Here is a 19,591-nt window from a genome sequence, read left to right as displayed (position 1 = left end):
TCGTCAAACTGCGGGGTTGAGCTCTCAGTAACCGGTCTTCTTGTGTGCCGAGGGTGGATAATGCTGGGATGCTGGGAACTTCTGAAAGATCAGCAACACATATCAACCCGAGCTTCGGCTATGCTCATATTAATCTTTTGATCTGTCAACTGTTCCTCGGATATCCAATCTGGTCGGACTTTAGGCCGGCAGTGTGGCCGTAAACGGCAATGATATGGATCAATTATAGTCTAATTGGCCTAGATATTTCCTGGGTTGTTAACGATAAAGTACTAAAATAGTTTTCAGCTTTGCATCACTCCCACTACTCGTCCATAAGCCACAAAGAAAATCTCCCATAAACCCAGCACATAATATCAAGCGTCGCATTTCTTCCAAAATTGCGAAATGCTTCACAAAGTCGTTGTGAATACCTACAACCTTTGCGTCGTGGTCTTCGTGGCTATTGGCACAATTGCAAGTGCTTATGGCCTGGCAATTATCGGGTCGACCGTCGGGCAACCGAGTTTCTATACATACTTCCAATTGCCCGCTGAGGGCCAGCCAGGATATGCACACACTACGAACATGATTGGCGCCCTCAACGGTATAAACTCAGCTGGTGCGATTTTAGGATGTTTAGGACAAGCCTGGACTGCGGATTACTTTGGCCGCAAGCGAACTATGCAATTCGGATGCGTCATATTGATTATTGGAGGTACATTGTGCTCAGGCTCAGTCAACATGGGAATGTTCCTTGCGGGTCGTTTTGTCGCAGGTATGGGTGCGGCTGTCTTGGCTTGTATTGTGCCGATATACCAGGCTGAGGTCTCAACTGCTGAGAGTCGCGGCGCAATGGTCTGCGTCACTGGAATTATGTATGCCGTTGGATATGCGTTGGCAGGATGGCTTGGATTCGCATGTTATTATATGAAAGCAACTAGCCCCTACGCAAACTTTGCCTGGCGATTCCCGCTGGCCTTCCAAGTCACCTTTCCCTTGATTGTTCTCGCGGGGAGTTCATTGATTCCATTTTCTCCTCGCTGGTTACTGCAACAAGGCCGTCATGATGAATCGTTCGAAATTGTTAAACGCTTGCACAAAACACCAGATGATCTGGATGACACGAGAGCCAAACAAGAGTTCATCCTGATCGAGAGACAGTTTGAGCATGATCGGTCGATGACAATGCGGCGATTCGAAATCTTCCGGACCTCCTCCAATCGTCGACGCGCTTTTACAGCAGTCCTTCTTATGGCTGGTAACCAATTTTTGGGTTGTTACGTTATTGCCAACTACGGTGTGCTGATATACAGCTATCTTGGTATGACTGGTGGAACCCCACTCTTGCTTAACGCTTGCTGGACGACCTTTACCCTCGTCGGCAACACCTGGACTGCTTTCTACTTGGATCGCGTCGGCCGGCGAACATGTTTGCTGATCGGATCTACTGGTTGCACTATATCTACGATATTCCTCTGTGCGCTATCGGCTCAATATTTGGGAACTAATGATATGCCTGGCCTCAGGGCAACTGTCTTTTTTACCTTCTTATTTATCTTTTGGTGGTGTTTTTTTATGGATGCGACACAGTTTGTGTACGTCGCCGAAATATTCCCTAATCACCTCCGGGCCCAGGGAGTCGCAATCGGTCTCAGCGCCTTCTACCTTACCTCCGAAGTTACCTTGGTTGCTGCGCCAGTGGCTCTCAACACGATTGGGTGGAGATTCTACCTTGTATTGATTGTTCCTTCTCTGTTTTATATAACCGCCATTTATCTCCTCTTCCCAGAGACCAAGGGCCGGACATTGGAAGAGATAGGTGCTTTATTTGGCGATGCAGAAAATGTGGTGTCTCACTGGTATGATGCCAACGAAGAGGATCGCGAGAAAATTGCCAGAGAGGCATTGGATGAGAACACTGGCATCCATGATAAAGAACCGAAACCAGCTGCCGTTCATGCGGAGGTGTTATGATCTATAAACCAGCACACTCAAGACAACATTGTCAAATATCTTAAAGTTTAGAGCCAGCTCTGGGTATCTCAATAGATAGTTTATCTGTGCTGATGCGCCAATGATGGAGGTGTTCCGACTAGATAATCTCAAGAGTCCAAGAACAGTAAATCAGTTATGTTCAAGTCCAAAACTGACTATTTTATCAAAATTGACTCTAGCTACGGTAGACGCTCCCTTGATAGTCGTGACTTTTTTTCAGCGCATCCGCTGGTCCGTCCGTCTTCAACAACAGTCTAGCTTAGTTTACCCGCACTTTCACCAACCTCCATCTTTGATAACATGATGTTCGCAAGATACATGTGCGCAAGAGCTAAGATTTGTGCTTCCATGTAGGAGTCCGTTACGAAGTCAGAATTAACTTTCAACAAGTTCCTGGTAGTACAGCATTTGGCGAAACGCCTGAAATATGCTTTGAGGGAGCAGGGGTGGTCATGCTGTTCTTCGAGTCATGAAGAGCCATCTTATCAAGCTATCCTTCATGTGGCAAATTTCATATTTCAATATTGTTGACGAGTCCGTATTTACGGAGGTTCGTAGACGCGAACTATTAAATTGTCTGGCCTAAAGACAGGTCGCACGATCATATTGCTATTCCGAATTGCTTTGTGAGAAATAATAAGGAGCAAGAGGGGCTGTTTGAACTCTGAAGCCGATATACCCTCGGTAAGGGCCGTGCTTGATTTACCTGAACTACCGAAATAAGGACATGAAATGCGGGGAAGGACAAGCCTGAGAAATTGGGACTTCAACTGAATCTAGCTCTCACAAATTTGAGTCTTCTCTGTGGAGTACATTATGGACAATTGAAAGTTTAGAATTTTCAAGGTCTAAAATACTATTTTCAGGCACTATTATATTCTTGTCTCGTATCAGCTTCGCTGATTTTACAGTTTCATGAGTGCTCATTCGGACTGAATTTTTCTGCGGACTTTCACTACGAACCCTTGATGCTAACCACTCAACTGTACGTCCTATTGGTCTCTTGTAAGATAATTGCAAGATAAACAAAGACCCAGTCATCCTGAAAATGAAGTCTGAAAATATAACTAATATTAATCAAGGGTGAGATAGAAAGAGTCCCCTCTTGAGCTGCTATTCAGATGCCTAGGGCGGTCGGGCTAATATTCAATAACATTACATCAGTGGGTTTCTCTTTCAGAAGACTCTAGGATACATTGGCTGGCTGAAAGTCTAGGTAATTGACAAACAGCCACGTCAGAAGGAAGGGTACCTATGCAGGTGGTCGCAGACTGACTAATGTGCTGCAATGGCCATCGGCGGACGTATACTGCGGCAGGAAAATCGACTCCGACCTTGTGGCTTGAGTTTGTAATCAATCAAGTAATGTGCTTAACAGGGGATTAGTAGTTAATCTTGTTCAACCATCCATGCAACCCATTCATCACGTTATCATCCACAGACTATGGAAAGGAAGTTGAACTCTTCAGAATGTCACTCGGCACCTGTCGCTCCGCATGCCGCTTGACTATTTCCCGAATATAACCATTCTATAATATCTTCAGATCATGTAAACAAATGGAAACGGGTACATTCCGCAATTCAGAGCGGGTCACCTTTTTCTATCCCGTGTTACCCCACGGGGTTTGCGGGGAGGCGGGGGTGCTTTCCCCGACCTCGGATATGGTTACACAAAGCTAACTCTCGGGTAATTTCCTAGCTCAAGGCTTCACGGCTTCAGAGGACATGTCTTCCGCCTTTTGAGGGTGTAAATATCTCTTCTTGCTTCCTCTGATCATATCCTAACAAAAGCCGAATTCTGGTATGCCATGCGAGCTGTTCGATTTCACGGAAGGGGTGATGTTCGGCTTGATGAGATTCCAGAGCCAGTTTGTGGTAGCGGGCAGATAAAAGTAGGTACTTCTTCTCTGTAACAGTCTCTTTTTGCCATATTTTAGCTACTCACAGTCATTCATTTTTCCGCCTCTGAAGGTCAAGCCCGCATTTGTCGGTATTTGCGGAAGTGGTATAGTTCAAATGTGCTTTTTTGGGAGTACATCGAGGCTAATTCATGACAGACCTACATGAATTCATCGGCGGTCCTCATGCGGTGCCCCAGAAGCCGCACCCTGTCACCGGAGAGAAGCTTCCTACCACCCTAGGACATGAATTCAGCGGAACAATTGAGGAAATTGGATCCGAGATAGTCGATCTGAAAGTGGGCGATCTGGTTGCTATCAAGCCAAACCTGGGTGATGGGACGTGTCGACGATGTTTAATGGGAAGAGCAAATTGCTGTGATAGCCTGGGTTTTATCGGATATAGTGGTGAGTTTTGAAAGTCGGGGGCTTGAAATAAAAGCTGTTTCCTGTCCTGTGTCTTCATTCAATGGGTCTTATTGTGCTAACAGGTTTTAGGAAGCGCCGGTGGCCTATCTGATTATGTTGTTGTGGATAGAAAGCATGTGATTCGACTGCCTGAATCTATCCCCTTAGATATTGGAGGTACGTCAAAACACCATGCTCTCAATCTTCAAAATGTTCGACCTTTATTAATGCTCCAAAGCATTGGTGGAGCCGCTATCCGTCGCATGGCATGCAGTTAGCCGCAGTCCACTACAGGAAGATGGCATAGCTCTGGTCGTCGGGGCTGGTCCTATTGGACTTGCTGTTGTGCAAGTGCTGAAAGCGCAAGGTATCAACAAGATCATTGTAGTCGAAGTTTCTCAGAAGCGGCGGGAATTTGCTCTTGCCTTTGGGGGCTCGCACATTCTCAACCCTTTGGAGGTGGATGTGGTCACTGAGATCCGAGATATCACCGGAGATTTCCGCGGTGCATCCGTGGCCTTTGAGTGCTCCGGCGTACAGGCAGGTCTTGATACTGCTATGTCTGGCATCCGAGTTCGTGGAACGACGGTCATTTTATCGTTATGGGAGAAAAAGCCCGTTATCGATGCCTTTGCGATTGTTCTGGGAGAGAAGCATGTTGCGGGTGCGGTAGTTTATGATGATGAGGACTTTGAGGCCGTAATTGAAGCGATTGCTTCCGGTATGTGACAATTCTTATGCTTAATTGATCAATCGCTGACGTCCACGCTTGCAGGCCAAATTGCGCCTCGGTCAATGATAACCAGTAAAATCCAGATGGATGAAATAGTGAAGAAAGGATTTGAAGCCCTCATCAATGAGAAAGATAAACATGTCAAGATTCTGGTGGACATTTCTGCTTAAGTGACAAACATAATTCCTTGGCGACTTTAAGCTCTTGATTTCTATGTGCTGTTTTTTCTGAATTCATTATCAGATTGGGTGTCATTCTAAGCACTTGTCCGATCGTTTTCTTGTCTCTGTAATCTGGAGAGCGGGGGTGGGGACAGTCTGGTCGCTTTAAACTCACCTTCACTGTACGAATAGTGGGCATGGAATTTCTGGACCAGAAAGCCCGCCCGCTTTGTATTCATGTAGATCCACCATTCTGTCGATCCCCAGGGTCTACCCGAGCGGTAAACCTGAAAAACTAGAAGCCACCATACAAAACTATATTGTTTGAGATCCCCAGGAATACGCAGAGTCTGACCATACTCGTTGATGACCAGAAGAATTTCGACACTAGGGCTAGCCAGACTAGCCAAAAAATAGAACCTCCGGGATTTGCTAGCCAGCCCTAGATTCCATCCTACTTCGAAAATTTCTGCCGTGAGCTATAGATTCCGCCACCAAATCCATTCCATCTGGGGTACATCGCTTCTTACAGAGGAACTTCCGAAACTCTTCGGAATTTAACTATTTGGATTAATCGAGCCGTGGAACACCGGTGGTTTTCTCGTGGCCCCACACCCAGTGTGTTATGGCCCCTTGCTATTCTACGTAATTTTTCCCCTCTATAGCGTTTGATTTCTGGTCGTAGTCAGGAGAAAAAAACCGAGACAATCCACACTGTCAGGCTAGGCAGGGGAATAGCTGAATGAAACCCTTTAAGAATCTCGTTGTCAGACGCCACTACCGGCTGCGCAAGTCGGGAGAAAAAGAAACATGCCAGGCCCGGGCCTCCGGGAGCGTCTTCAATTGTGGCTCGGCTGCTGATGTGTCAAACCGTGACTAGATCGCTTGAGATCAACCGGTCTAAAGACAAGGGCATGGACCAGTCTCCAGTCGAGCAGTCCCACTGTGGCCGCCGAGCGCGCGAACTCTCGCTAGACCAATCTTGGGGGCCGATCCATCCACGATTCATGTTCGTATGCATGAGAGCCGGATCGACTGGATCTCCGGGTTTGGCTTGATGGGCATAGTTGTCTCTATTTACACCATCTGGCAGGAGAGTATAACGATTTCAGAATGCAAACATGCGTGGTATCGCCGAATTTCTAATTCTTGGAATTCTCATGGAGACAACATTTCACCACGTCATTCCCTGAGATGTTTTTATTTCTTTCGTTTCTTCCCGCCCCGACCCTCTCGCTGTCTCGGCACTAAAGCACTAACGCAGCACGTCGCCTGTGTCCGCCTGTGTCTGCGTCTGATTGATCCACTCTGTCGTCTTTTGGGCTTCTGGAAAAAATACGGCTGAGGCCGTGAGCTGAGACATGCCGAAAGTGACATCGCTCCAGGTTCATTAAATCCATTGGCTCGGCCGACGGTGAGGAGGTTGGGGCAGGCCGATCTACAGTTCCACGATGCCGTTTATAGTCCGTCTTGGTCAGCGAATGCATGATTCAACTGGGGTGGTCCTTTCTTGTTTTTTTCCTCCTCTCTACTCTCTCCTGTTGGGTCTATCACGTTAGCTTAGAGCTTCTGATTCCTAGAATCTCTTGTGATTCTTCTTATTTTTCCCCATCTCTATATTTCACCGCCGTTCGCCTCAGAATGCGAGTTTGACCAACTGAACCCACTGTGGTTTGGCTTAGTACCTTGCGAGAAGACGATAATCAAAATTACTCGACGCCACGAAAAGTTCGCAAGAACACTAAAAACATGGGACGGTCCCTCACCGGTACCGTGATCATTACCGGGGGTAATGGGCTGTTGGGATCTGAGATCGCAGTGGCTATCGCGAAGACGCAGCCATTCACCCATCTCCTCTTGACGGCCCGAAATCCCCAGGGCGATGATGTCCGCCAATTGATCTCCCGGATCCGCCTGATCGGCCCGCGCTCGATCGAAGTCCTCCGCCTTGACTTAAATGACCTTCAATCGGTCCTCCACTTCAGCGAACGGACGGTGGAGCGTGTTCGGAGGAGGGAATCCCCCCCGTGGCCGATCTCATCCACTCTGCGGCGATTGCCTCATACACGATCGACGAGCTCACCCTAGACGGCTATGACCCTGTCTATCAAACGAATTGCGTCGCACCATTCTTTCTGACTGTCGGCTTACTCGAGGCCTTCCGCGCTGGCGACGGAAGCCCCGACGGAGGCGCGAAGGTGATCAACATCGGATGTGCGGCCTCGTCCTATGGACGACTGGACTACTTCGACCACAACCAAGGCCGCGATACCCGGCCTCCAGGGACGGTGTTGAGTGCAAAGGAAGGCAATGTTCGCTTCGGAAGCAGCAAGCTCCTCGCCAGCGTTGCGTTATATGCATTGCGACGCAGTCTGGCCAGCGTAAGTTCGGCCCCGATCGCAACCTGCATCAACAATACGAACCTCCCTGGTCCCCGGCCCCTGCGACCAGCCAGTCGTGACCCTGGTCATGTTTTTTCTTTTGCTGACCATTTCTCCCCTCGTGACAAGACCGACAACATCTCGCTGGATATCTTCACGCTCGACCCCGGTGGCATGGCCGGCCAGAGTCACCTCCGTACTGGGGCGCCCCTGTCGGTCAGAGTCGCACATCAAACACGGTCGGGTCTCCGACCGATCCTGCGGATGGTATCGCGAAGTTCGATCAACAAGGCCAATGTTCCAGCCAAGGCGATCGCCAAAGTCGCTTTCCGGCGGACGGTGGATCCCGGCGAACGCTACTTTATCCTCGATAGTGAGTACGAGGCCGCATCCGTCCTGGCGACGCTGCGCGACGGCGCACGCATGGAGTCGCTGCTCGTGCAAATGATGCACCAGGTGGAAGCGGGCTGTCGGGCGAAAGGATCACCGGTGTCAATCAGCTCCACGCCGACGACCTGTTGACACGGTTGAGACGGTGTCCAGCTACCCTTGATCGTGGTGGGCCAGTTTGTTTCTGCGGGGTGGGGACAAGGGGCACATATACCCTAGATACGCTTCGTGATACCTCTGTTCTACCTCTGTCCTCCCTTCAGTGCCGGTGCAGTCCAGAGTCTAGTCGGACTCGTCAGTCCTTTTTGAGTAGGATCGTAGGATGTCATACATTCGCATGGGATGAGGTGTAGTCGGATGGGATGGAGTCTCTGTGTAACGGGACTAGATGAACCTCGGTGGCTATATACCAGTTACCAGTGTTCGAGAGCCAAGAGGCCAGCTGTAGGTAGTCAACTCGCCAATCGGGTTCTACGAATCCCTGTCCCGTCGACAAAGTACGGCCCAATCTATGAAAAGGATCAAGCCCGGGAGAGGCGTTATCTGTCAGATGAATCGGCAATCGAAGTGGCTGCAAGCGGCCGCCCGGATTCGGTGCGCGAGTGTGTTTGGAACTGGGAACGTGGAACGTGGACCACCGGCTGGAACCTCATCTCCTCCGCTTCTGCCTTTGTACTTCTCCTTCTCTTTGATCTTCGACTCGCTTGCAATTTCTTTCTTTTGCCCTTGTTTAATTCGCCTCACTTCTGCTTCTTCTTCTTCTTTTTCTCTTCTTCCTCAGACCGCGCTTGTCTCGTCTTCTTGTTCCCGCAATCGTCAACCCTCTATTTCTCCCCCCCCCTTCATTCCTCCCCACTCCCCTTCAGCCACCGCCTGAATTCGCCGGCGGGTCTCGAAGCTGGCTTCTTCGAGATCCACGAGCTGTCGCTGGGTTCTCGCCTCCATTCGACGTTTTTCTTCTACCTCAATGCTGCGGTCCTTTCAGCAATGAACAGGCATAACGCCTTTCCGAAGGGCTCCTCGGCCTACCCCCGGGGTTCCGCCTTCTCGATCTCTCCCAATCGGTATGTTGAGAACCAAAGGCCGCGCGTGCTCCTCTTGCCGTTCATGGGTTGTCTGCCGCCATTACAGTGGCCGATCGGCCCGAAGAGGAACAGAGAAAATGGGCACACCCCATCAATGAAATCGGTCACTAACATCTAGCCCTCTCAAACCAGTTTCCAACCTCGATCCCAACCTGCCCTTCGCCGCCGCCGACAACTCTTCCAACGCTTAATCCTCCTCGGTGTGGTCACCCTCCTCCTAGTGACTTTCATCTTCCCATCTTGGCGCGCCGCCATCCTCCCGACCATTTCCTTGGGCCTCCTCCATCCCTCTGAAGACCTCCAACTGCAAACCGTCCGCTACTATGACCTATCCGAAGTGCAAGGCACCGAGAAGGGCTGGGAGCGTGGGGAGCGTGTGCTCATGCTTACCCCGCTGCGAGACGCCTCCTCCCACCTGCCCATGTTCTTCTCGCACTTGCGCAACCTTACCTACCCGCACAATCTGATTGACCTGGCCTTCTTGGTATCGGACTCACGCGATGACACCCTCGGCATGCTCTCGCGCATGTTACAGGAAGTGCAGAACGATCCCGACCCCAAAATGTCCTTTGGCGAGATTTCCGTGATTCAGAAGGACTTTGGCCAGAAGGTGCAGCAGGATGTGGAGAGTCGACATGGCTTCGAGGCGCAGGCGAGCCGGCGGAAGCTGATGGCTCAAGCCAGGAACTGGTTGCTGAGCGCGACACTCCGGCCCACCCACAGCTGGGTCTACTGGAGAGACGCAGACGTGGAGACGGCGCCGTTTACGATCATCGAGGATCTCATGCGACACAACAAGGACGTGACTGTCCCGAGTACGTCATAATAAATGGCTCTGTTACATGGTTATGAGAAAATATACTGACAATCCCTGTAGATGTGTGGAGACCGCTTCCAGATTGGCTTGGTGGAGAGCAACCATACGATTTGAACTCTTGGCAAGAATCAGAAACAGCTCTTGCACTCGCTGAGACCCTGGATGAGGACGCTGTCATCGTGGAGGGATATGCCGAATATGCAACCTGGCGGCCTCATCTGGCCTATCTCCGTGATCCCTACGGAGACCCAGATATGGAGATGGAATTGGATGGCATTGGCGGTGTCAGTATTCTGGCAAAAGCTCGTGTGTTCCGAGCCGGCGTTCACTTCCCTGCCTTTAGCTTCGAGAAGCATGCTGAAACAGAAGGCTTTGGCAAGGTGAGTCATTTCCGTGTTAAACCGTCTCTCTCTCTCACCACCGCTAATTACTGACACCTTATTTCAGATGGCCAAACGAATGAAGTTCTCCGTCATTGGATTGCCGCATTACACTATCTGGCACTTGTATGAGCCAAGTGTTGACGACCTGCGCCACATGGAAGAGATGGAGTTGGAGCGCCAGGCTCTCGAAAAAGAAGAACGCGAGCGTGAGCTTGCTCAACAGAAAGAAAACAGCCGATCTAAACCCCAGACCCCCGCCAAGGGCTCTAGCGAAGGCTCCGCTTCTCAGCCTGAAAAGGATTCTGGAAAGGGCTCCTCCAAGAAGTAGACCACTTGTGCGGTCCTCGCTAACGGGATATCCATGCTCATACTGTTTCCAAGACACCAAACACTTTCGCTCATGAAGATCCAGCTGGCTGGACTTTCGCTCCTCTGCATACCCAAATTGCTTCTACAACTCCCTAAGCCAACGAGTTGATCCGCTTTTCGTCACTCCCAGTCCCTTTTTTGCTCATCAGATATCTTCGCCTGGTATACAGTGACACTTCACTCCGCCACGAAGGCTGACATGTTGAAGTTTTGGCTTTCAAATCACGCAGAAGCAAAGGCTGCGGCCCCTTTTTTCCCTCAGTCTTTTTCCTATTCTCCAACCTTGTATATGACCTCTGTCATTGGTTTTATCTTTCTTTCCATCGTGTATTAGATAGCATTCTAGAAGGCGTGATATGGGAGCAAGCACTACGGTACTCCAAAAGAATTTTTGAAGATTTCCGTCTTTTTCAACCTCAATTTCCTTGTAAAGCTGTAGGCCGATTTCTCGGCATATCAGGACAGATTGTCTCTGATCGGTATAATTGTTGTCCCAAGGATTTCTAGGAACAGAGCGAATCGGTACGGGAAGTCTTTTGTTGATTGTTGTTTTGGGCACACTGCTAAGATGCTTTCAGATCAAACATAAGAAAGGTAGTATGAAAGCCCCATGATGTCTGTCTTTTGTATGTCTCCAATAAATAAGAGATAAGATATAAACCGGGCATATAAAAGCGCAAACCATTCCCAGAAACGCTGCTAGATTCCTCAGCTAGCAATATCCATGACTTTCATGTCTGACATTTTATAACTATTTTACTTCGTTCAGTTCCACAATCAACCCATGGCATTTGCTAAGGCTTTAGCATCGAGCCGATGCCAGCTGCTGAACAGGCTGAAGATGAGAGCGGCGCCAGCGCCGCCCATCGCGATGAGGAACGTGATACGGATGCTGGCCATATACGCGAGAAGGATTCCAGAGATATGCTCTTTGTCGAATACAGTGCGAAGTTCGGTTACACCAGTCGCAACCACAACGGCTGGGTTGATGCTCGGAGCCGTGTGGGATAGTTGCAGCGGGAGCTGATTTGCGAAGCCTGCTTGCGCTGCTGCGATGAAGAACGAGCCTCCAATGGTTTGGAAAACTGGTCAGGGTACCTGTTAGTTACCACGCGAGTAGCTTGGGGAGATAAAGGGTCTGATAAATTCATACATAGGATCATGACCGTGGCGGGCGCTAGGTCGTTAATATTCACACTGCTCTGGGCTACGATGATTGGAATTTGGAAGCCGGCACCCCAGCCGGCGCCTCCAAGGAGTTGATAGCCAATCCATTTTTGTGCACTCGTCTCCATCTCGAGGGTGTATAAGAGACCCGATGCGACGACTGTGAGAGCCGCCGCTGGGGCAAGGACTGGGGTCGCAACGCGTGTCCATGAGATAATTGCGCCCGAGACGATCATAGCCAAACTGATCATTAAAATTAGCGGCAGGACTCGTACGCCCGAGTCTGTTGCGCTGACACCCTGAACACTTTGGAAGTAAATTGACAGATAGAAGGAAACGATGGAGAATGCACCAGTCGCAAGGAAACTATAGGTCATGTTCACCCACACGGCACGGGACTTCATCAGCCGTAGTATTAGTATAGCCCGCTCTCCCTGCAAGTACTCCCATGCCACAAAGACTATCAATAAAAGTCCAAAGCCAACAAGCAAGCCAATCACGGTACTTGAAGACCATGACTTGGTCTGACCGCCATACTGCATGGCCAGCAGAAAGGAGAGCAGGGCACCTATCACCAGTATTGTTCCAACAGGGTCCATATTGATAATTTTCTCTTTTATTGTACCTTCAGCTGGTTCCATGACTTTCGTAGTCCGGAAGAAGAGCAAGAAGATCAGGATACAAAAACCGACGATGGGCAGGTTGATGTAGAAGCACCAGCGCCATGTGACATGATCAGCCAAGGCACCGCCAGCAGGAGGTCCTACGGCAGATGCGAGGCAGAAGGCCGCACCGATGAGCCCTGTAATCATTGGGCGCATCTGCGGGTCCACTGAGAATCCGATGATAGTATATGAACCCGAGAAGACTCCCGCCGTCCCCACACCACCAACTGCGCGGCCGATGATACTAGGTGGGAATCCTGATTAGCAACCGCCCGTTGTCCACCAGTTCTGAGAGTTGGCTATGGGTTTAATACTCACAATGTTGGAGAGGTCGCGGCCACTGCGGAAATGAGGCTACCGAGTCCGAATATAAACAACGAGAGGACAAATGCTGCTTTAAGTGGGAAATATTTATAGAACTTGCCCCAAGTGGGCTGGAAGCCACCCGCTGTCATGAACAAGGCAGAACCGTACCATGATACCTGGTCAACGCTGTGAAAAGTGTCCGTGATTCGGGGAATTGCAGTCGTGGTCTACCGGTTAGTTTGTTTTTCCTTCCATCATACACGAAACACCTACCAAGTCGAGCGAAACTAGAAATACTCCCAAAAGCAGAGCCATAATGACCATGATCAGGGTAATTCCCTGTGAATACTCGTTCAGAGCTTCTGTCGACTCGAAATCGACTGTGTCGCTGCCCGTGGACTTTTCCTCGCCCTCCCAATTGGCAGGCGTCAAAGCCTGAGGGGCATCGCCAACCAATGCTGTGTTGCTTTTGGAGCCTTCATTGTTCTTTTCCAGTACCATCTTTGGGCCAATAGGTTGCTGTCCTTTTTCTGTCGACATACTTCCGGATGGTTTCATCTTTTTGGAGGGTATAATTGAGTAAATAACATCAGGACAGAAAAGGTTGTTTTGGGATCAAAATATCCCATGCCTCAATTCAATATATGGCTGGGATTATCTTTCTCAAATATACTTGAAGCCGCCTACAAAGGCAATGAGACATCTACACATTTGCCGTGGGTTGCACCACAGCCTGTGGATGCTTGGTTGAAGCCCAGAACCAGATTCAAATGCTTTTTGGCACATATTATCACATCTTCCCGGGGGAAGCATGTAGATTATTGGTAGATACGATTCAATAAGATCGCCACACAACAAATCATGTTGCCTAGATACTATATCGCACAGCAGCACGCATGTCAATCAGCAGAAGCAATCTATGCATTCGGCTCAGAGAAGCGCATTCTTGGCCACGTCTCCCATCTTTCGACCGTAGCCTGAGAGAGTCACCACAAGGGGTTGAGAGTGATATGATTATTCAATACTAAATCATAGATTTCAAGTCATGCAGCCATATTCCACGGGAGTTGAATGTGTTCGAAGTGAGAAAAAGAAATTATAAACCTACACTTGAAACAGGATTGCTCAGCTAGTATGACCCCATCATGCAATGAATATTTAAGGGAAACTTAATGAACTCTCTCATAGCGGCTGATACTCCTCATTCAATAACATAACATTCAATAGACACAGCTCTTACTTATCATTACGCTGCTTGACAAGAATTTTTGTGGTAAACTGGTCCGAAATATTATCTGAATAGTATATTCGATATAGTGGAGAGTTCAAACTTTCCACATAGCCAAATATGGTTCAATCTCATCTATTTAGGTGGGAACAAGGTCAATTATTCATTAAGATCTGTCAATTCCAGGGCGTTGTGGCCGTAGTCGTAGCTCAGTCGGTGGCGGAACGATCTGCAAGGCAATCGTGCTTCTCAAATCGGGGACCCCGTTGCTCTAGTACCCTTGAATCGGTTTGTGTAACGTATCAATGCGGTGGCGCAGCCTTCTGATAATCATGGCCAACTATCAACGCATACAGCCATGAGGGGGCTATCCCGTTTTTTGCACTAGTATTGTTTAATGGTTTGTTTGCAGATATCCTGTCTGAGAGCAAATTAGAGATGACCACCGACGATTAGGTAGTAATGAGAATCAAACTTCCCCATGTTGTAGTCTGTGACTTGAGTTTCTTTTTTCTGATTAGTGTGTCGCCTTCGGTCATCATTGTAGATGCACATCGCTGTATGCCGGATCGGCTGGCCTCATTAAACGGTGGTCCGTGCACTCCTCCTGCGCGTCCACCGCGTCCCGCGCGTCTTCTTCGGCATCCCACCAACCTTCCCCAGCAGAGCATCTTCAGTCATTCGCTCGTCCCAATGGCGACTCAGGATTCACGAAGCATTCTTTTTACAAATACCCTCCCACAGCAGGGTTTTAGACTCCTAGAATTGCCACCGGAATTGGAAGAGCTCTTGTCCTCCCCGAATGCACCTGTGTAAGTGAGCATCTTCTTCATACCCGCAACAATCGATGCCAGGAACCTGGAGAACCTATGCCACTTAAGATCTATGACGCTTTGAAATCAAAGGCTGACCATGTTTCAACTTCCTAGTCTCGAACTTAAATCTCCCTCCGCGGCCCTGGCACTCGCGGTGGCCGATCCCAGTAACCAAGAATATGTCAACCTCTGCACGCCAACTCAAACTTATCGTATTCGCCAAGTGCAGTCCTCAAATTCTCTCCATATTCTCCGGCCAAGCCTCGGCGAAATCTCGCGCGCTGATATCAAGGTTATTGAAGAAGAGGCCGGTGAAAGCGGCGGATTGAATCTCCCCGACGAAGCTGTGACCGCGATTGCGAAATGTAGCTCGACCCTCGAATTGCACGTCCCGCCAGTCGGTTTCTCGGCCGCTTTATTCCTTGAGAAAAGCCTAGCATTGTATGACCCGCAAAATGGGGACGATGATGAGGATGTTTCCATGGACGACTCCGGCATTGAAGATGTTGCCATGGGCCCTGCCGAGATGCGCGCCCTGAGAAACCAGGTTTGTGCCGACATCCCAGTGTCTGCAGCGCAATGTGAAGCAGGGTGGACGGAGATCTGCGCTTTCGTGGATAAGAAGCAGAAAATGTGCTGGCGGCCCTCGGCGAAGATGCGGCTGAACGTTTGGAGACGGTTGACGGAGGGCACCATCTTGCAGGGAATCGATCTAGAGAAGCAATTTCTTGTTGTAGATCTTTGGAAGTCTGTGCTGGATGACGATGATACTCTACCACAACCTTTCCCACAACAATTACTTGAGGCAATCGTGCGAAGATTGTGTGCAGCGGACCAGCGACCGCCATTGACTGACGAGATTAAGTGTAAGTCATGCTTGTGTGACTTTATTTTCGAGCGCCTATTCCTAATGATTACATTATAAAGGGGCAAGCTTTGATAAGACTGAGTGTATTAGATGGGTGGGAGAGACCTATTTGGCTGCTACTGCTCCCACTACATCGTCTTCTATCGGGCGAAGTGAATTCCTTCGTGCGTGGAAGGATTACCTACCGGAGTCGTGGAGAGAAGAAGCTGCAATGTCAAAACTTCCAGAAGGCTCATACCAAAACGCTGATCCTACGTCGATTTGTTTTGTGGATCCATCGCAGAGACTACAAACTGCGAAAGCATCGACTGCTGCGCCAGCTGCTGCAGCCAAGGCCAAAACTACCAGAAACTGGCATGAATTGCTCAAGAATTCAAAGCGCCGCTGATGAAGATTCACCAAGAGCCTTCTTTGATCGATGGCACCGTTCTATCTATCCACACGTATCAATGCTAGTGGAAGTCGCCTTCGTCCGGTTGAAAGAAGATGAATTGCAAATTCATCTCAACAGCAAATTCATGTTCGATTTACACGTCAACTAAGATCAAATTGTTTGACAGTTGACGAACCTACATGCTACTCAATTTCATGCAAACCCTGCACACTGGAAGCAGATTCTCAAGTTGGAGAAATTAATTATCCGAGAAAAGATTACCCGAAAGATATGTCCATATCATGCATCAGCACCAAGCAAATTTCTCGTTCAGGAACCAGTCCACCTCCTTGCCCAACCCTTGCTCCTCGCCGGACCAGCGCAGGCTACAAATGCTACTCTTCTCGCGATGCACGATCTGAGCCTCGGGATCTAACAATGTCACAGCCTTGTGCAAGAGTGGCGTCGGATTCCAAAACTCGACATGGCTCAGACCCCATTCATGGGCCTCCTGTTGAGCCCGGCGTAATAGGCAAGCCATCGCCTGGACTAGTACTTGCTCCTCCTCCGGGGATGTCGGGTCATCGTAGACCCACCTCAAAATATACAAAACATTGTCTTCGGGCGTTTCGGCAAAATTGCGGTTCCAGGTGCAATACACGCGGGCATCATCGTTGCCCGCCCCCTTGACCATCGGCAGTGGACGATTTGGCAACTTATTCTCCACAAAGAAGTCCTCTCGAGCCCAGTGCCAGACAAAGTGGTCAAAGTCCGGTAAGATGGCAACCTTCGCGACGATCGAATCCTGCGACGCCAAGCGCATCTGCTCGCGCTCCTTGGCGATGACAGCCTCACTGCACATAGCCGTCTCCACATCCTGGGCCAGCAGATCTCTCACTTTACTCTGCCCATCTCCATTCGCCTCAGCGTCCTTTGCCCGCGCCGGCAGCGCCAGATGCGATGACAAGAAAGGCCTCCAGCCAAACTGGGCATAGAACGACTTCCCGATATCCGAAAACAGAACGGTGAACAGCGCCCGGCCCCGTGGCTCCTTTTCCATGCGCCAAGTATCCAGCTGCCGGCTCAGTTCCTCCAGCATGCGTTTCGCATAACCCTTGCCCCGGAACTCAGGCCGGCAGTAGACGCTGCCCACGCCGTGGGTGGCAACATCCTCGACGCGGCCGCCGTGCGCGAGTAGCGCCTTTTTCTGGTAGGACTCGCAGGAGCTGAGGATCGTGCGTTCGCCTGCGGGTTCGGTGCCGTCGACCAGGACCCAGCACGTCAGACCGTCGCGGGTCAGGCGCTGGTCGTAGAGGTGATTTTCACGGGCAATGTACTCGTTGAGGCTCAGGGGGCCTTGCCAGGCGATACTGTTAAGCCGGATTGTGGCCAGACGCTCTTCTGGAGTGGCGGGGACCAAAATGAGATCTGGCGAGTCTCCCGCTGGTAGGGATGATGGGACTTCTGCGGCAATCATCGTGGGTGTCCAGGGGGAAAGCTACAAAGTTGGTGGATCTCTTGTTAGAGAGGGACCGTGTTAAGCGGTCGTTGCTGCTCTGCAAACGGCAATCTTCAATCCCGTGGGGTTATGGTGGGGGCCTTGAACTTGTTCCGCTGGTTATTTGTGAACCCCCGCAGATGGAATAAAGAATAATAGCGGAGTCAACTAGAAATAAGACAATCGGAATTCGTTCCCAGGTATAAAGTTGAGGAAAAGCAGAGAAAGATAAAATTCGAGGCTGCGGCTGCTGAGGAACCGAAGTAGATGTCAAGCTGTCAAAATCCCGGACTAGGTCTCCGCCGTCCACCGATGCCAGTGCAAGAGGTTGAATGGAAGGAAGACCAGGTGAAGGAGAAGAGGGAAAAAAACCGAGCTTTAAAAAGAATCCGGGGTTAAAGCATTCCGAGTGGATCACCGCCGAACAACGTCCATCCACGGGTCTCCGACGGTCTGCTATCACGGCCGGATCCTCTGGTCCGTTGGAGACGCTAGAATGGCTCCTGATAGGTGACACCAACACGCCAACCGATTCCGATACTCAACAGTCTGCGCCTATCACCCCGCCTGCAAGCACCCATTCTCGTCGGCGTTCTCCATCACGATCCGGGCCGGGGTTGTCACTCCGCACGCGAAACCTGGAACACTCAGCACTTCTGCGGTTTCTCTTTGTCAACCGGGCCGAGGGCAAGCGATAGAAAGCGGCTCTCGCGTGGTCGGTGGGCCTTCAATCCAAAGGAAACGGCCGCCAATGGTGAATTCACCTAGCTGGCTCACGGACCAAGTGCCAGTGATTTGGAAGTCACCACTTCGACTGACGTAAGAGGGCTGCCGAATGGTCAGGTGATCTGGTCAGGTGTAGGGCATGATCGGGTCACGGGGTGTTCGTTACATAATCGCTGATGACATCGGCGCGGAGGGACTCTATGCGGGCGCGCCAGTGGGAGGTGGGATGTTCGGATGTTCTTCGTCAGCGAGCATCACCTCTCCCCCCGCTGAAACAAGCTGCAGAATAAACTCTCGGGGAAGAATACCAACTCTATCCAAGTGTTCTTGAACAATTTCTCCCTGTCTGGCGGGCCCCCCAACCAGGCCACGAGGGTTGACCTCCCCCCAAACGAGGAAAAGGGGGGTCACTGCCGCCACCAATGCAGACTCCGACCACCAACTCTCCAGATGTCAAGCTAGTGCCGCGCCGAACCCTGGAGGGCCACTCTGGTTGGGTCTGGGATGTGGCCCTCTCCCCAGATGGCACCATGGCAGCGTCGGCCTCGAACGACACCACTGTCAGAGTCTGGGGCACTGCGACGGGCTCCCTCCACCGCGTCTTTAAAGGGCACTCCGGCCCTGTCAGAGCCGTAGCCTTCTCCCCGGACAGCACCCGGGTGGCTTCGGCCTCCGATGACATGATCGTCCGCCTGTGGGAAATCGGCACAGGCGTCGTCTCCCGTGTCTTCCAAGGCCACTCCGGCTGCGTACGGTCCGCCGCCTTTTCACCCGACGGCCAGCTCATCGCCTCGGCCTCGGATGACCGCACCGTCCGCCTGTGGGACGTTCGCACCGGCTCTACGCTGAAGATCTTCCGCGGCCATACAGGCTGGGTGCGGATCGTCAAGTTCTCGCCCGACGGCAAGCTCCTGGTGTCCGCGTCGGACGACTGCACGGCCCGGCTCTGGGACGTGGACAGCGGCGCTTCCTGCGGCCTACTAGAAGGCCACTCCGACTACGTGCGGGCCGTGTCGTTCTCGCCGGACGGGACTCTGGTGGCATCGGGCTCCAAAGACCGCACGGCGCGGCTATGGCGAACCGGCACGCTCTGCAAAGTCCTCGAGGGACATACAAGCTGGGTAAAAGATGTGGTCTTCTCGCCAGACGGCACGTTACTCGCGACCACATCAGATGATTCAACAATTCGACTCTGGAACACCAGTACGGGTTCCACGTGCAGCACGCTAGGGTATTCGGGCTGGGAGCGTGCCATGGCCTTCTCCCTAGATGGAAAACTTGTGGTGTCGACGGCTGATGATATGACCGTCCGGATCTGGGAAACGGATGAGAAATTATGATTT

The 19,591-nt window shown here is 50.7% G+C and overlaps 8 protein-coding genes across 8 annotated transcripts; 6 read left to right on the top strand and 2 right to left on the bottom strand.

Moving 5' to 3' along the window:
• Positions 1-387: 387 nt before the first annotated feature.
• N7462_004925 (uncharacterized protein) lies at positions 388-1,956 on the top strand (the record flags this gene model as incomplete). Its single annotated transcript, XM_057076650.1, has 1 exon — positions 388-1,956. One exon carries the CDS (start codon positions 388-390, stop codon positions 1,954-1,956), a length of 1,569 nt encoding a protein of 522 aa, XP_056936155.1.
• A 1,829-nt stretch (positions 1,957-3,785) lies between these two features.
• On the top strand, positions 3,786-5,186 carry N7462_004924 (2,3-butanediol dehydrogenase; the record flags this gene model as incomplete). Its single annotated transcript, XM_057076649.1, has 6 exons — positions 3,786-3,869; positions 3,925-3,982; positions 4,035-4,283; positions 4,374-4,460; positions 4,522-5,004; positions 5,059-5,186. 6 exons carry the CDS (start codon positions 3,786-3,788, stop codon positions 5,184-5,186), a joined length of 1,089 nt encoding a protein of 362 aa, XP_056936154.1.
• Positions 5,187-6,926: 1,740 nt separating this feature from the next.
• On the top strand, positions 6,927-8,080 carry N7462_004923 (glycosyltransferase family protein; the record flags this gene model as incomplete). Its single annotated transcript, XM_057076648.1, has 2 exons — positions 6,927-7,115; positions 7,163-8,080. 2 exons carry the CDS (start codon positions 6,927-6,929, stop codon positions 8,078-8,080), a joined length of 1,107 nt encoding a protein of 368 aa, XP_056936153.1.
• An 855-nt stretch (positions 8,081-8,935) lies between these two features.
• N7462_004922 (ANP1/MMN9/VAN1 family protein) lies at positions 8,936-10,561 on the top strand (the record flags this gene model as incomplete). Its single annotated transcript, XM_057076647.1, has 4 exons — positions 8,936-9,012; positions 9,166-9,848; positions 9,911-10,230; positions 10,298-10,561. The coding sequence occupies 4 exons, from the start codon at positions 8,936-8,938 to the stop codon at positions 10,559-10,561; spliced, it is 1,344 nt and encodes a 447-aa protein (XP_056936152.1).
• An 818-nt stretch (positions 10,562-11,379) lies between these two features.
• Positions 11,380-13,241, bottom strand: N7462_004921 (MDR family MFS transporter; the record flags this gene model as incomplete). The annotated part of the gene is made up of 4 exons (XM_057076646.1): positions 11,380-11,687; positions 11,756-12,678; positions 12,753-12,967; positions 13,014-13,241. The coding sequence occupies 4 exons, from the start codon at positions 13,239-13,241 to the stop codon at positions 11,380-11,382; spliced, it is 1,674 nt and encodes a 557-aa protein (XP_056936151.1).
• A 1,420-nt stretch (positions 13,242-14,661) lies between these two features.
• Positions 14,662-16,039, top strand: N7462_004920 (putative sister chromatid cohesion protein Dcc1; the record flags this gene model as incomplete). Its single annotated transcript, XM_057076645.1, has 3 exons — positions 14,662-14,780; positions 14,874-15,649; positions 15,711-16,039. The coding sequence occupies 3 exons, from the start codon at positions 14,662-14,664 to the stop codon at positions 16,037-16,039; spliced, it is 1,224 nt and encodes a 407-aa protein (XP_056936150.1).
• Positions 16,040-16,331: 292 nt separating this feature from the next.
• Positions 16,332-17,501, bottom strand: N7462_004919 (uncharacterized protein; the record flags this gene model as incomplete). Its single annotated transcript, XM_057076644.1, has 1 exon — positions 16,332-17,501. The coding sequence occupies one exon, from the start codon at positions 17,499-17,501 to the stop codon at positions 16,332-16,334; it is 1,170 nt and encodes a 389-aa protein (XP_056936149.1).
• A 1,169-nt stretch (positions 17,502-18,670) lies between these two features.
• N7462_004918 (WD40 repeat domain-containing protein) lies at positions 18,671-19,588 on the top strand (the record flags this gene model as incomplete). The annotated part of the gene is made up of 1 exon (XM_057076643.1): positions 18,671-19,588. The coding sequence occupies one exon, from the start codon at positions 18,671-18,673 to the stop codon at positions 19,586-19,588; it is 918 nt and encodes a 305-aa protein (XP_056936148.1).
• Between the last annotated feature and the right edge of the window lie 3 nt (positions 19,589-19,591).

The sequence above is a fragment of the Penicillium macrosclerotiorum genome (genome assembly GCF_028827735.1).
Source record: "Penicillium macrosclerotiorum strain IBT 26536 chromosome Unknown utg000003l_segment0_segment0, whole genome shotgun sequence".
Classification (NCBI taxonomy): Eukaryota; Fungi; Ascomycota; class Eurotiomycetes; order Eurotiales; family Aspergillaceae; genus Penicillium; species Penicillium macrosclerotiorum.
This window is presented reverse-complemented; position numbering and strand designations above follow the sequence as displayed.